The sequence below is a fragment of the Sus scrofa genome, chromosome 15 (genome assembly GCF_054392235.1).
Source record: "Sus scrofa isolate SSC_HxYL_T2T_F1_AM1 chromosome 15, Sscrofa_HxYL_maternal_Yorkshire_Landrace_v2.0, whole genome shotgun sequence".
Lineage (NCBI taxonomy): Eukaryota > Metazoa > Chordata > Mammalia > Artiodactyla > Suidae > Sus > Sus scrofa.
In genome coordinates, this window is record NC_139397.1 from 148,591,657 (window position 1) to 148,605,297 (window position 13,641).

Here is a 13,641-nt window from a genome sequence, read left to right on the forward strand (position 1 = left end):
GAGTTCCCGTCGTGGCGCCGTGGTTAACGAATCCGACTAAGAACCATGAGGTTGCGGGTTCGGTCCCTGCCCTTGCTCCGTGGGTTAAGGATCTGGCGTTGCTGTGAGCTGTGGTGTAGATCGCAGATGCGGCTCGGATCTGGCGTTGCTGTGGCTGTGGTGTAGGTCGGTGCCTACAGCTCCGACTCGACCCCTAGCCTGGGAACCTCCATATGCCGCGGGAGCGGCCTTAGAAAAGGCAAAAAGACAAAAAGCAAAACCAAACAAGACTGTAAAATGGAGCCTAACAGCCCTTTCTCTCTTCCTCTCTCTCCTTTTTCACTTCCTTGAAGAATGAGGCATCGCTTTAGACAGCTGGATACAAAGGTAAGGTTCTGCTTATGGTTTGGGAAATATTTTTAAATCTCCGTTGTCTTTAAGCATCCCGCTAAAGGCCAGGGACCCAAAATACATGAAGTTAATTGTTTAAGAAAATGGATGTGACCGTGTTCTATGTTCACTTTTCTTCATTTGCTGCATGAAGTCTGGATGCTGGAACGGAACTGCTTCTCAGATGCTCTCAGCCTCTGTGGGAATAGTCTTGAAGTCCCATTGCCACGATATCTGAAATCTTTCCTGTCTCTGTCTAACCCACAACCCCTCTTCTCTGTCTCTCAGCTGTAGAGGCGGGTGGAAGACGCTGCAATTATGGGGAGCACCAGAAGGGCCCAGGGGAACGGGTTGGGAGCCTGGGAGCCTCTATGCCAATCTTTGATGCCTCTAATTTGTCACCTACTTGATATGAATTGTGAATGCGCAGATGTTAGGCATAGGCGCCCTGAGCTGGGTGGCCGGAAATTACGATGTGGTTCAGCAGAAATGACAATGGAGCCCTAAGTGCTGGCTCCCTGTTAGGCCCTGAAGAGACGGTGATGTCTGGTATCTTGTGACCCTTTGAGGATGGCATCCTGCGTGACCGATTCCCATTCCCTCCCAGTGCTGTGATGTTTAAAGGCTTGATGATACCCCATCTGGTGTGTCAGAGTCTCCAGCACCCAGCACCTGGCCTCCTGTGGGGCCTCAAGGACTGTTGGTTGAATGAATAAATGAACAAAAGGTGTCCTTCTTAAGGCTCTAACATGGTCACTTGTCCAGTTCATAATTTCTTGTATATGTATTTATGTGTTAGTTTCCACCAGCACTTAAAAGCCTGAGGCCGTGTTTCAGGGGGCCTCCCCTCCTGAGCTCTGGCCCCGTACAGGATGGTGGGCCCTTGACTGGTGCCTTCCTCCCCCTCCCCCATCCCCAGTAGCTCTTCTCTTCCTTCCAAGCCTCCCTCTTCGTCCCTCCCCTGGAACTGCCTGCTCCATGCATCAGAGTCAACCACTTGGGATGATGGTACATCTGTGCAGACAATCAAATGTTTCCATCACAGTTGGCTTGAGTTCCCTATTGCTACACAACAAACAACCCCACGCTTTAGCGCCTTCAAACACAGGTTGATTTCACTCTTGCTTTTCTGGGACCAGAGCTTGGCTCAGCTGGGCAGTTCTTCTGCTTCATGTGGTCTTCGCTGTGTTTCCTGGGCCGGGTGCAGCTGGTGGTGAGGCCAGGATCTGGCACCTCGGTGCTCTTCCTCATGGCCTTTCTCCCCCACGCGACCTCTGATCCACATGGCCTGGGGAACTCCACTGTTTTTCTTTTTTTTAAATGGAAGTATAGTTGATTCACAATGTTGTCTTGTTTTCAGGTGTACAGCAAAGTGATTAAGGTGTGTGTGTGTGTGTGTGTGTGTGTGTGTGTGTTGGGATGCCTTTTCATTATTGGTGATTGCAGAATACTGAGACTAGTTCCCTATGCTATGCAGTAGGTCCTTGTTGGTTTTCTGTTTTATATATGCTAGTGCGTAGATGCTAATCCTTCTCCTAATTTATCCCTCCCCCTTCCCCTTTAGTAACCCTACGTTTCTATTCTGTATCTGTGGGTTCTATTTCTAGACCCAAATTTGTATAATTTCTATCTTTTTTTTTTTGCTTTTTAGAGCCGTGCTCGCAGCATATGGAAGGGGTAGGGGTCTAGGGGTCGAATCAGAGCTGCAGCTGCTGGCCTACAGCACAAGCCACAGCAACACCAGATCCAAGTTGCATCTGTCACCTATGAGGCAGCTTGTGGCAATGCCAGATCCTTAACCCACGGAGCAAGGCCAGGTATTGAACCCGTATCCTCATGGACACTGTGTTGGGTCCTGTAGCTGCTGAGCCACAGTGGGAATTCTTGTATCTCTTTCTTTTTTTTTTAGCTGAAGGGCTAAGAAGACCTCTATATTATTAGGGTCGAGTATCTATACATAAACAGTCATGCCAGGATGTGTATCTTGATTATAGTCAGTGGCAAGGGGAAAGGAAAGTGCTGGATATTTTATTTATTTATTTATTTTTGTCTTTTTTTCTGTCATTTTAGGGCCCTACCCACAGCACATGGAGGTTCTCAGGCTAGGGTCAAACCGGAGCTGTAGCTGCTGGCCTACACCACAGCCACAGCAACATGGGATCTGAGCTGCATCTGCAACTTACACCACAGCTCATGGCAAGGCTGGATCCTTAACCCACAGAGCGAGGCCAGGGATTGAATTTGCATCCTCAAGGATGCTAGTCAGATTCGTTTCTACTGAGCCATGGTGGAAACTCCAAGTGCTGGATGTTTTTAAAAGTTCGAGACAATTTAAAGATTATTAAAAGCATGTATGAAAGGAATGATAGGAAATAGTATTCTAAGATGGAGTATTTATATGAGACAAATATAATTGTAATATATACTATATATACAATCTTAAAGGATTATTCCCACTTTGTCTACATCAGATAGTTATATTTAAATATCCTGTCTGCTGCATCTGTACCTAGGTCGCATGGCACAGGATGTTTCCTGAGCACCTGCCACATGCCAGGTGTTGGGCTAAGTGCCGTCGAAGCAGACATGGCCCCCCAGTTTCATGAACGGACCCCTTGTTAAATGGTTTGAGTGTAGGAGCATTTTCAAGCTGAGGATGTAGGATTAAGCAGGAAGAGCACTTTTCTCTGTGCTTTTGGGCATATGTTCCAGATTGGCCACGCCTTTGTTTTTGGGGAGCAGGAGCAGCAGCTGGGAAGGCCCTAAATCCAGAGGCGTGGATGTCCAGGCAGCTGGAGAGGGACAGCGTGGACCAGGGATGCAGAGAAGGGAGAAAGGGGAGGCGAGGTTATCCTGGGCAGGAACTTGTTGGCCTTTTTAGGGTTAGATTTTGCTCTTGTGCAGGGCAAGTCTCTGGGGACACTCCTTTCAAAGACCCCTCAGAGTGGCCGCCTAAAAGGGGCTTGAACAGGTTGGCTCAGGGCATAGAGATCTAAGGATTTTGTGTGTGTGTGTGTGCAGAACACAGGCTATTTTTGTTTGTTGTGTTGCTTGTTTTACATGTGGGTTTACAAACGTGGCTTTGGAGGGAGCCAGCGGGAAGTTGACTGGTTTGGACAAAAGCTTCTGCAAAGTTGACTTGGGGTGGGGCTAAACCTTCTGCAACCCTTGGTGCTGACCCTGTTCTGGGGCCCACAGAGAATGGGCAGAATGGCAGCAACTGGGGACAGGGCAGAGAGGGACCTGGGTCAGAGGTCATCTGGAGATCTGGGCCCTGGACAGGCTGAACTGACTCCCAGGGGCCCGGGAGGCCTCCCAGCCAGTAGCGTCTGAAAGGGGTGACACTGTGGTGGGGACGGTGGACCTAAGCAGTGGGGCTGCTGAGGGAGTCACAGATAATTGGAGTCACGGTTGGGGGCTGTCCTCACATGCAAGCCAGGGCTCTCAGGGGACGTCAGAAGACTGCCTGCATGTCCAGCCCCCTTTGTAACTGTCTGGCTGGGGAGCTGAGCCCTTTTACCAACACCAGGCATTTTGCAGGCTTTGGTAGAATCTGAGCAGATCCCAGGGACACCTCAAACCTCACAACCCAGAGCCATCACCACCCATGGAATTTCACTGCCCCTCTCTGATTTTCTCTTGCTCCCAGCCCCCTTCTCATCCTATTTCTCTGCCTTCCCTCTCTTTTGTATTCTGCCCTCCATCCTCTGCCCTGTTCTTCTGATCAACAAAAAGTCTCTCCTTTCCATCCAAAGAGAATTTTAGGAATTGCCATTGGTTTCTTGAGCAAGCCCTTGGGTCTTAAACCCTAAACAGCTTATTCAAGTCGTTTTAATGTCAGCAAATACAGAGATCTCCCCAGAGACTCTCCAATGAAGAAAAACATGTCTCCGTCTCATTCTCACACCAGAAAACGAAGTCATTCACAGCTGCCCTTACGTCTGTGCATAGGGATCTTGCTGTGCCTTGGTTATTTTAGGCAGCCATTAGCCCTTAAGGTTTCCTTTGGTTCTTTTAAAAAAAGGGTTAAACGAAGAGGTTAATACTGGAAAAAAAAAAAGCCCAAGCTAAACACAGAGTTTCCCTTGAATGAGTGAAATAGCAAGTTGGAGACCAACTGTACAGAGACTGCACTGTGTCTATAGCATTTATCAAGTGTAGCAACATGGCTTATAATGACCTTCATACGTCTTGTGTGGTAAACTTGTGACATATGCATGTAGAAAAATAACTTTACCATGCCTTTTACCTAAATTGTTTTGCTGTTTATACTGTGTATTTTATGAGGGGAGCCACTTTATTTGCAAAGATTTGATCGCTATCATATTACTTTCACTAGTCTTATGCTTTTATCAAAGTGAAGCTTTATTGATATCTTATGATTTTATTAGTTACATATAACATTATTATTCCTATGTCTTACTTTTCTGTGTGCTTAAGATCCACTGGGTCTATACAGGAATCACTACCGATTTGAATTTGAGTAAAGCTCATCCTGATTGGTACTAATGAGTATTTGCTAGTGATAGGACTTCAGAGTTAGTAATGGGGAGGGGCTGAAATATCAGCTGTCAATCATTCTGCTATACAACAGGCATGAATATACTTGGTATTTTAAATAAAGTACATCTCTTTCCTGGAAGTGCCATAGAATCATAATTTAAAATTTACAGTTGCAAAATTGATCTTAAGACCAGTTCTGTTTTTTTTTTTTTTTCCCCCTTTCCAAGCTTAATGATCTCAAAGGTCTTCTGAAGGAGATCGCTAATAAGATCAAATAAAACCATAGGCACGCTAATGGCGAGAAACCTAATTTTCAGCAAGGTGAGTCATTTTAATGGCTTCTTTTTGCTCTGAAAATGTATGTGTTTTAAGACAAATTCAAAATCATGGTATTTTTCTCAGTGATTTTCACATATGATCAGATTTGAAGATAATGCATGGTATACAGATTCAAACAACACAGTGATTAGAGAGGAACAGGTGGGGACTTCCCATCGTGGTGCAGTGGAAATGAATCCAACCAGGAACCATGAGGTTGAGGGTTCCATCCCTTGCCTCTCTCACGGCGTTAAGGATCTGGTGTTGCCGTGAGCTGTGCTGTAGGTTGCAAATGTGGCTCAGATCTCACGTTGCTGTGGCTGTGGTGGAGGCTGGCAGCTACAGCTCCGATTCGACCCGTAGCCTGGGAGCCTCCATATGCTGTGGGTACAGCCCTAAAAAGCCAAAATAAATAAATAAATACATAAAGGAACAGGTGGAAGCCCCTCCTCGCATTCATTTGTCCACCTAGGCTGCTCTCCTACCCAAGATTAGCACTGCTAGCAGTAGGATTCAGTGTCCTTTTGGATCTTCTAAAAAACCTGCAGTTACTACCGCTCTTTTGGAATTGATTGAATCAAGGGCACACTAATCCAGGACTTTTTTCCCCTTCCTTATCTCTAGATCCTGGGAATCTTTAGAGTTCTGTGCCTCAAACATGTACCTCATGCTCATGACTTCATTTATGTTTCTCGTTGTAGGGGATTTACAGAAGTTTGGGTTCTTTTGGTTGGTTTGTTTGTTTTTTTTTCCTGTCAACAAATGCATGTTGATCACATTTTACTACCAAGAAATGTTTTAGTTAAGTCTTTCAAGGTCTTTTTTGTTTTGTTTTGTTTGTCCTTTTAGGTGTTTTTAGGGCCACACCCGCGGCATATGGAAGTTCCCAGGCTGGGGGTCGAATCAAAGCTGCAGCTGCCAGCCTACATCACAGCCGCAGGCAACACTGGATCTGAGCCTCATCTGTGCCCTGTACCTCAGCTCACGGCAACGCTGTGTCCTTAACCCACTTAACGGGGCCAGGGATCGAACCCACATCCTCATGGATACTAGTTAGATTTGCTACCACAGAGCCACTGCAGAAACTCTCTCAAGGTTTTTTTTTTAGCAACAGCTCATTTACATAGGAAAATATCATTCAGTTATCGGGCAAGATTGAACCCAAGGCTTTGCTCCTTGATCTTATCATTTGCTTTAATTATGTTTTCCTGTTACCTGTCCAAATTCTGAAACCAAATGTAAAATGTTGTTAGGGGAGGACGCTGGTGGCTCGGGTCGCTGCTGTGGCGTGGGTTCAGTCCCTGGCCTTGCTTAGTGGGTTAAGGATCTGGCGTTGCTGTGGCTGTGGTGTAGGCCAGCAGCTACAGCTCTGATTCGACCCCTCGCCTGGGAACCTCCATATGCCACAGGTGCAGCCTTAAAAAGCCAAAAACAAATAAACAAAAACCCCATAGAGTAATGATCAGAAAAAATTCACAATGAGATGTACACACCCGCCTATTCAAGCTCTCATCTGAGTTGCCATCATGGCTCAGCAGACATGAACCCGACTAGCATCCATGAGAATGTGGTTCAATCCCTGCCCCCCCCCCCCCCCGGCCCCACTCAGTGGGTTAAAGATCCAGTGTTGCCGAGAACTTCGGTGTAGGTCACAGACGTGGCTCATGTCCAGTGTTGCTGTGGCTGTGGTGTAGGCTGGGGCCTGGAACCCTGATTCGACTACTAGCTTGGAACTTCCATAGGCTGCAGGTGCGACCCCCCCAAAAAAACCCTCTAATCTCCTTACCTCTCGTTTAAAAAATGTCGATTGTAAGGAAAATGAGCAAACAGACTTGGCTTCTCAGCAACTTGCTCTTTGCTAAAACTTAAATTTTTGTTAATACATGGAGAGGTAATGAATTGGTGAATGAGATGGATTGGGAGAAGGACACTGCTTCACCCCGGGGTGGGCATCCATGAGAGAGGGGGTGGGAAGAAGAGCGTGAGAAAAGAGAGGCCCCAGGAAGTCTTGACATCTGTAAAAACAAGGCCCTTGGCCTGTCCCGTTTATCAGTATACTTGTTTCTTCAGGACATAAAATCCATTTTCTTTTGCTGATGTTGTCTGTCTGGCACATCCTTAAGAAGTTCACTGACAATGTAATGTTATAGGCAGCCATCTACATGGCTGCTAAACTACTTTTATTGGATTTTTCAAAAACTGAAGTATAGTTGCTGTCCAATAGCATATAAGTGGTAGGTGTATAATACGGTGAGTCACACTTTTTAAAGGTTATTTCCCACTTAGAGTTCTTATAACATTGTGCGTATAGCCCCCCTGTTGAGCAGTATGTCCTTGTAGCTTATTTTATACCTAATAGTTTGTGCCTTTTACTCCTCTACCCCCCACCCCCATCTCCCCACTGGTACCTGCTACTAAAATATTATTCTTGTTTCTCTGGTTTTTCTTTTTCTAGAGGGGTGAGGGTATCTTCCCTTGGGGTGGGGGCCAAGGGAAGAGAACACCAGCTCAGGTGGGTTTGAGCTGGCACCAGTGGGGCAGGGAGGAGTGGACATCTGGGGGCAGGTCGTTACCAATTTGCCCATCTGGGCTCTCCATTCGCCAAGAAGCCTTTGATCCAGTAACTTGGGATGGGACGCTTGTGTGTGTTTTTCTCTCTCCTACACTGACGTTGAAAGGAAGTAAGACCAGAGTAAGAGACGGCTGCTTGCTTTCTTATGTCTTTATAGCTTCGTAGAGGAGGAGGTTAGGAGGTGGGGAGAGTGGGAGGATGGTACTTCCCTGAGGGCATTGGAATTGTTTGATTCCTACCAAATGACCCCCTGATCCTTATGCTTGCCGCACTAAAATTCTGCTTCACTGAAACAACTTGAATTTCCTTTGGGAGTCATCATAAACTTCATTTTGATAAGTTATTGCCATTTTGGGGGGGCTTTTGTCTTTTTTAGGGCTGCACCTGCGGCATATGGAGGTTCCCAGGCTAGGAGTCTAATCAGAGCTGTAGCTGCCGGCCTACACCAGAGCCACAGCAATGCCAGATCCGAGTCACGTCTGCAACCTACACCAGAGCTCATGGCAATGCCGGATTCCTAACCCACTGAGAGAGGCCAGGGATTGAACCCACAACCTCATGGTTCCTAGTCAGATTCGTTTCCACTGCGCCACGCCAGGAGCCCCTCCATTCTTAACTTTATTACCAACTCAGCCTTTATTCATGTCAAAACCACCCAGCAAACTAAGAAGTTTGGAAACTTCCTGAGTCTTAGACCGAATTGAGCCTTGACCATTCAACCATCTTCCTTCTGTTCACCCTGGCAAACTGGTCAGAACGCACATTCTTAAGACTAAAAACCAGTTTCGTAATTATGTCTATACCAAAAGACAGTCTCTCAGTTTTTGGTAGTCCATTTGGACGCATTGCCGTTGTCTTTCCAACGTGGTTTGGATCAGACCATCTCCTGAGACTGGAAGTGGACGTCCTTCTTCACACAGCGCTCTCCCTCTTTGTCTTCACAGGGAGTTTCAGGCATCCAAGTGGAGACGATTCAAAGGATGCTGCTGCCAAACAACCTGGCTCCTGCCTAAAGGAGTCGCGTTCAGGACCCTGGGGGCACGGCGATGGTTTTAACCACTCCAGTGTGCTCAGTCTGGGAACAAAATGAGTGATTGATTTCATAGGAGAAGTTGGATGGAAAGGCGGGACGTCTCGTATGCTGCGCTACCGCGGAAGGCTGCTGCTCTGTGACTTTGAGTCCCGGTGGCTAGAATAGCTGCTGTTGATGGTTTAAACCATCCTGTGTTCTTCACCTGTCCTCCTTTGACCATGCACGTCCGGGAACATCTCTCTCCTTGGTCCAGCTTGCCCTCCCGTGTTATTTTTTTCATCACCAATGGATTCGTCATGTCCTTTTCTTGGATTATGTGCTGACTCATGGTTAAGTCTCCCCAGTCAGGTCAGATTTGAAAACCTCCTGCAGCAAGGGGACCGTGCTTTTTTTTTTTTTCAGGAGAAACTATTGTTATTTCTCATTCTGCTTTTAATCATTAAAGCAGGTGATAAAGCAGCATTTCCCCTCCCACACCCATCAGGAGCCCTACTCAAAGAAAATAGCTTCTTCCGAACAAGATGAAAAGTCACCCCCAAAGAGAATCTTTTGAGGCACCACCGACTGTGTCTTCACTGGGTGCCCCTCTTTCTCATCTTATGTATTATTTTCCCACTAAAAAGAATTCATGGCTATTGTAGAACATTCATGAATGTCATAAAAAATGTAGGCCACATGGAAAAGTGGAAAATACAAGTAGTCTTACTGCCTAAAGATAATCACTGCTAACAAGTCAGGATGTTTTTCCAAGTCTGTTTGTTTGTTTGTTTCTATGAGGGTTTTGCTTCTCTTCTAAAATTTTACACCATGTCCTCATACCACACATACAGTTTTACATAAGCTTTTTCACTTGATATTTTATTGAAGATGTCTTCTTAATATTCATGTCTTCTTAAACATTACATTAACAATTGCCTGCTCTTCAGTTTCTAATGATTTCCCCATGTCGATTGATCACCCAAGGTGGTTTCCAGTCGGCCAGTGGAAGCCAGTATCTGTGCATGAATCTTCTACAGTTGGGGACATTTCCCATGGCTAGATCTCCCCAAATCGGTACCGACTGTCCCACCATTTATAAGGCCTCTTCATAAATGTTTAGCAAATAGGAATAATTAACTTGATATAAGATATGAGATAGATGAACCTAGAAGTCTTAACATAAAATATTATATGTAATCCTTAGTTTAGGAAGAAACCAATATACTTATTTCAGTATTACAGATGGTGGAGGCCTTGGTGTGGAATTGGAGAGATTATCTTATTGGACACTGTAGCCCTCGCTTTGTCTGGTAGTGGTTTTGTCTTTGCCCAAAATAAATGCTCCAGAAATACACAAGGTCATTTAAATGTCCACAATTGGTTTTTTTTTTCAGCTTTGAATAGAATGTATGCATAGCTAAGGAAGAAAAGCTTAGAAAGAAGCTGTTAAAAGACTAGTTAGAAAAACTACAAAAGCATGAACCAAAAAAAGTTGTTTTCTGTTTTTTTTCTGGGCAGTCGTTAAAATGACTGCTCACCGCATCCACATTTGCCGAAAGTGAACACAAATAGAGGACTTTTGTGTGTTTATTTTTTATTTAAACCCCATTAATGTCTTAACAGGGAACTTATTCATTGATAGGGTTGGGACACTGAGAGGTGAAGGATAAAATTTACAGAAATTGTCAATGAATGGAATTTTCAACATTTCTCAGCGAGAGAATTTCACTTTTGATTTACCATGGCAACTAGAATACTGTCTTTTCTGAAGCCACCACGAAGAGGCTTCCGTTATCTCCACGGTGCCTGGATACAAACAAAGGATGTGGCACTGTATCTATGAGTGTATGACAACAGCCCCAACCTCTTACCCTCAACTCAAGCAGTGAATTTGAATAATGTCAATAAATTTGAATAAAACCAGAAAATCTCCCAGGAGACAAAATCCAGCATAACTATTGACTTAAATGCCTTTGTCCATGTATTCCCATTTCCACTGACCGTGTTTTTGTTCGTTTAAGAAATAGGCCATGTGCACCTCAGTATCAGCGGCTAAAGCAATTCGCCCTTTGAGGTTGGAGACCAAGAACTTGAACCATACTTGGAATTGACTTGCATGGGAGAGGGCACTGCTCAGTGTTTTCAGCTCAGCTTGACTGGTGGATGTAGCTGCATGATTAAATGATGTTTGTGTGGACAAAGCCGTTGTTTGAGGTGTGGCTCGGGAAAATAGCCCATGTATTGCACATACGGCTGATCAAGGGTGCTGAGGCTTTGTATGTGGCACAAAGTGTCCTGTGCTCCTGTGCCCCACTGCTGATAATCCCACAGCTGGGTTTAAATGAGCATGTTCACAAATTAAATGAGGAGGAAATGTCATGAGTTGCCTTTGTCATTCTATTGAGAGAGAAAAAAAAAATACAATTCCTTCCTTCAGTCAGATGTGTTTCTGTGGGAATTTGATTCCCATAGTTATATGAGCTGGCTTTGCTAAGCTGATGACTAGAACATTCTGCTTAAATGCAAGCAGAAGAAAGTCCCCTGTGGTTCTGGTTCTTGCCAGCAGGGCCAGATTTGGGTCCCACGGCCACTTTTCAGCCACCCCCGTTGGGCGCTCATCTGTAGCCCAAGGGTCTCCAGCTGGGAGCTACCCCGCTGTGTCGCCACCCCTCTGACATGCAGGGGTCGCCTATGGGCTCAGGATCTGTCATCTGTCTTGGTGCCCATGTGGGTATTTTGTCTACAACTCCCTGTGGTGAGGGAGCCTCAGGCCGAGACAGATACATCCTAGCTGAAGGCGGGGTCCTCCAAAGCCACGCAGGTTCCAGGCAGACCTGGGGAAGCGTGTCTCCCTCCCGCCACCCCTCCCCCCTTCTCAGTCCGTGGGGGACTGAACTGTGTGGTTGTCATGGAGACAGCCCCTGTCCACAGCCTCTGCCTCAAAAAGCAGAGGCTTAGAAGTCAGGCCCTTGGCCGAGCTGGAACTGGACACTGGGGACGAATATCCCGCTGCCCTCCCCGACCCCCTGACCCAGGCACCCGAGGACTGGACAGGCCTTTATTTTCCTGAAGATGGAAATCTCGAGGGGAAAAGAGACCTTTGCTGGCCCTCCCTGCTCACTGATCAGACCTCGGGGAATGTTTCTGAACTGCAGTTAGTTTAGGATCAAGCTGGGGCTTTGGGAAGACATGTATACATCGAAACTGTCAATTTTTTAAATCAATATTCTTTCCCCTGAAAAATCCTGTTGACTAGGGGAAAGTTCCCTCATCTGCTCATATGTGCAATGTGTTGTCACTAAGTGTCCACTGTGAGCGCTTTCTGGGGACTAAGAAAATTAAAAAAAAAAAAATTTAAAAATATCAAAATCCAAAAGAAACAGGAGGCTCTGCCCTCCATTGTCGTACAATCGATTTAAGGAGATGAAATTGATTGAAAAGAAACAGGGACCTGACAGTGACCTTGGTGGTGTGCCAAGTGCCGAGGAGGTGGGATGCAGACTGTGGAGGGACCTGTGTGGGGTGAAGGGTTCAAGAGGCACCTGCTTGTACAGTAGTTGGGGAGATTGGCTTCCCCTGACTTCCTCTGTATCCTAAGAAAGGCCTTGAGAAGCTCCCTGGGGTAGAGAATGAGGCCTGAGTGGCTAAAGACGGTCACTGATTGCTGCGCACATGCTGAGGTTTTGAAGTTGTTGGAAAATTGAGGCAGATGTATGGAGAAGGAGACACAGCAAAAAGGTGCGGGCGAGGAGGGTGTCTTAAGGGCAGTGCAGGGCCCTGGTCTTGGGAGCCCCTCCCTGCGATGGTGCCAATCTTCATGAAAGAAATGTGCAAACCAGGCAGCAATCACAGCACGAATCACACGTGATCTTCTAGACCGTAGACCACATCCTGCCTGGGAGCCATTCCCGGGCTCCTATTACACGGACCACAGCAGTAGCCTTCTGGCACGTGTCTCCATCATAAACCTCGCCTCTCCTCCTGATTCTGGGCACTGCCTGACGCTCCCCACGGAGCATCCTGTCTCCTGCCCACGTGTCTTCAGTGGTTCCCCATTTAATTCCTGCCAAATCCCAGAAAGGGAGTGACATGGGCAGCCTGGCCTTATCTCCTTCTGCAGACACACAATGTGACCTTGCCTAGTTCCCAAACTCCAGGAGCAGCTGCCTGTGTGGCTTTCCTCGCCTGAGCCGAAGGCTGGTCCTCCAAGCCCATTTCTTACCCCATCTGCCCAGTGTTCTGCATCCAGGAAAACCACTGTGCTTGTGCTGTCCTGCCTCTCCCTGGATTCTTCTCCCTCTTTTTTTTTATGCCTCAGTTCATCTCCTCTTCTGGACAGTAACGTAGTGCCATAGTTTGGAAATCTGGGGCAGATTTACCTTGCTGTGAATTCTAGTTTCACTCCTTCCTGCCTGTATGACTTTGGGAAGGTTACTTAAACTCTCTGTGCCTCAAGTTACTCATCTGTAAAACGACCTCCTTCCCTCAGAGGGTGGGGAGGGTTAAATGAGATAAACTGAGATGTTCTTAGGTCCAGGCTGGCCCTTCTCAGCTGCTCAGTGGAGGTTAGCACTTTATTGTCACCACTCTCAAGTGTTCTTTTGTTCAAAATCTCTTCCACCTTTCTTTCTGGTGAACTCTTACTCTATTGTCAGGGGTCAACGTGGGAATCACCTCCTCCAGAAAGCCTGCCTTGATTCTCCACTCCCAGAGCAGCTCTGTCCTGAGAGAGCTTCCTGACTTTCCTACCTCTTGGCTGTTTAGGAGATGGGAGCCTCTGTGGCTCACCTGGGTGCTAGATGGGGACTTCTCAGGGCCATAGACCCTAGTCAGGCCCCCTCAGCCACCCGGCACTGAAGGGTCAGCA

General features: G+C 46.5%; 1 protein-coding gene across 5 annotated transcripts in view; it reads left to right on the forward strand.

The window, feature by feature from the left end:
• TRPM8 (transient receptor potential cation channel subfamily M member 8) overlaps positions 1–11,153 on the forward strand; it is a 93,955-nt gene extending 82,802 nt beyond the window's left edge. For all 5 annotated transcript variants that reach the window (XM_084999082.1, XM_084999083.1, XM_084999084.1 and 2 more), the window contains 3 exons: positions 333–366; positions 5,100–5,193; positions 8,707–11,153. In XM_084999082.1, coding sequence (XP_084855208.1) covers positions 333–366; positions 5,100–5,150 — 85 coding nt within the window. In that variant the 3' untranslated portion in view covers positions 5,151–5,193; positions 8,707–11,153. The remainder of the gene's footprint in view (positions 1–332; positions 367–5,099; positions 5,194–8,706) is intronic.
• The last annotated feature ends 2,488 nt before the right edge of the window (positions 11,154–13,641 follow it).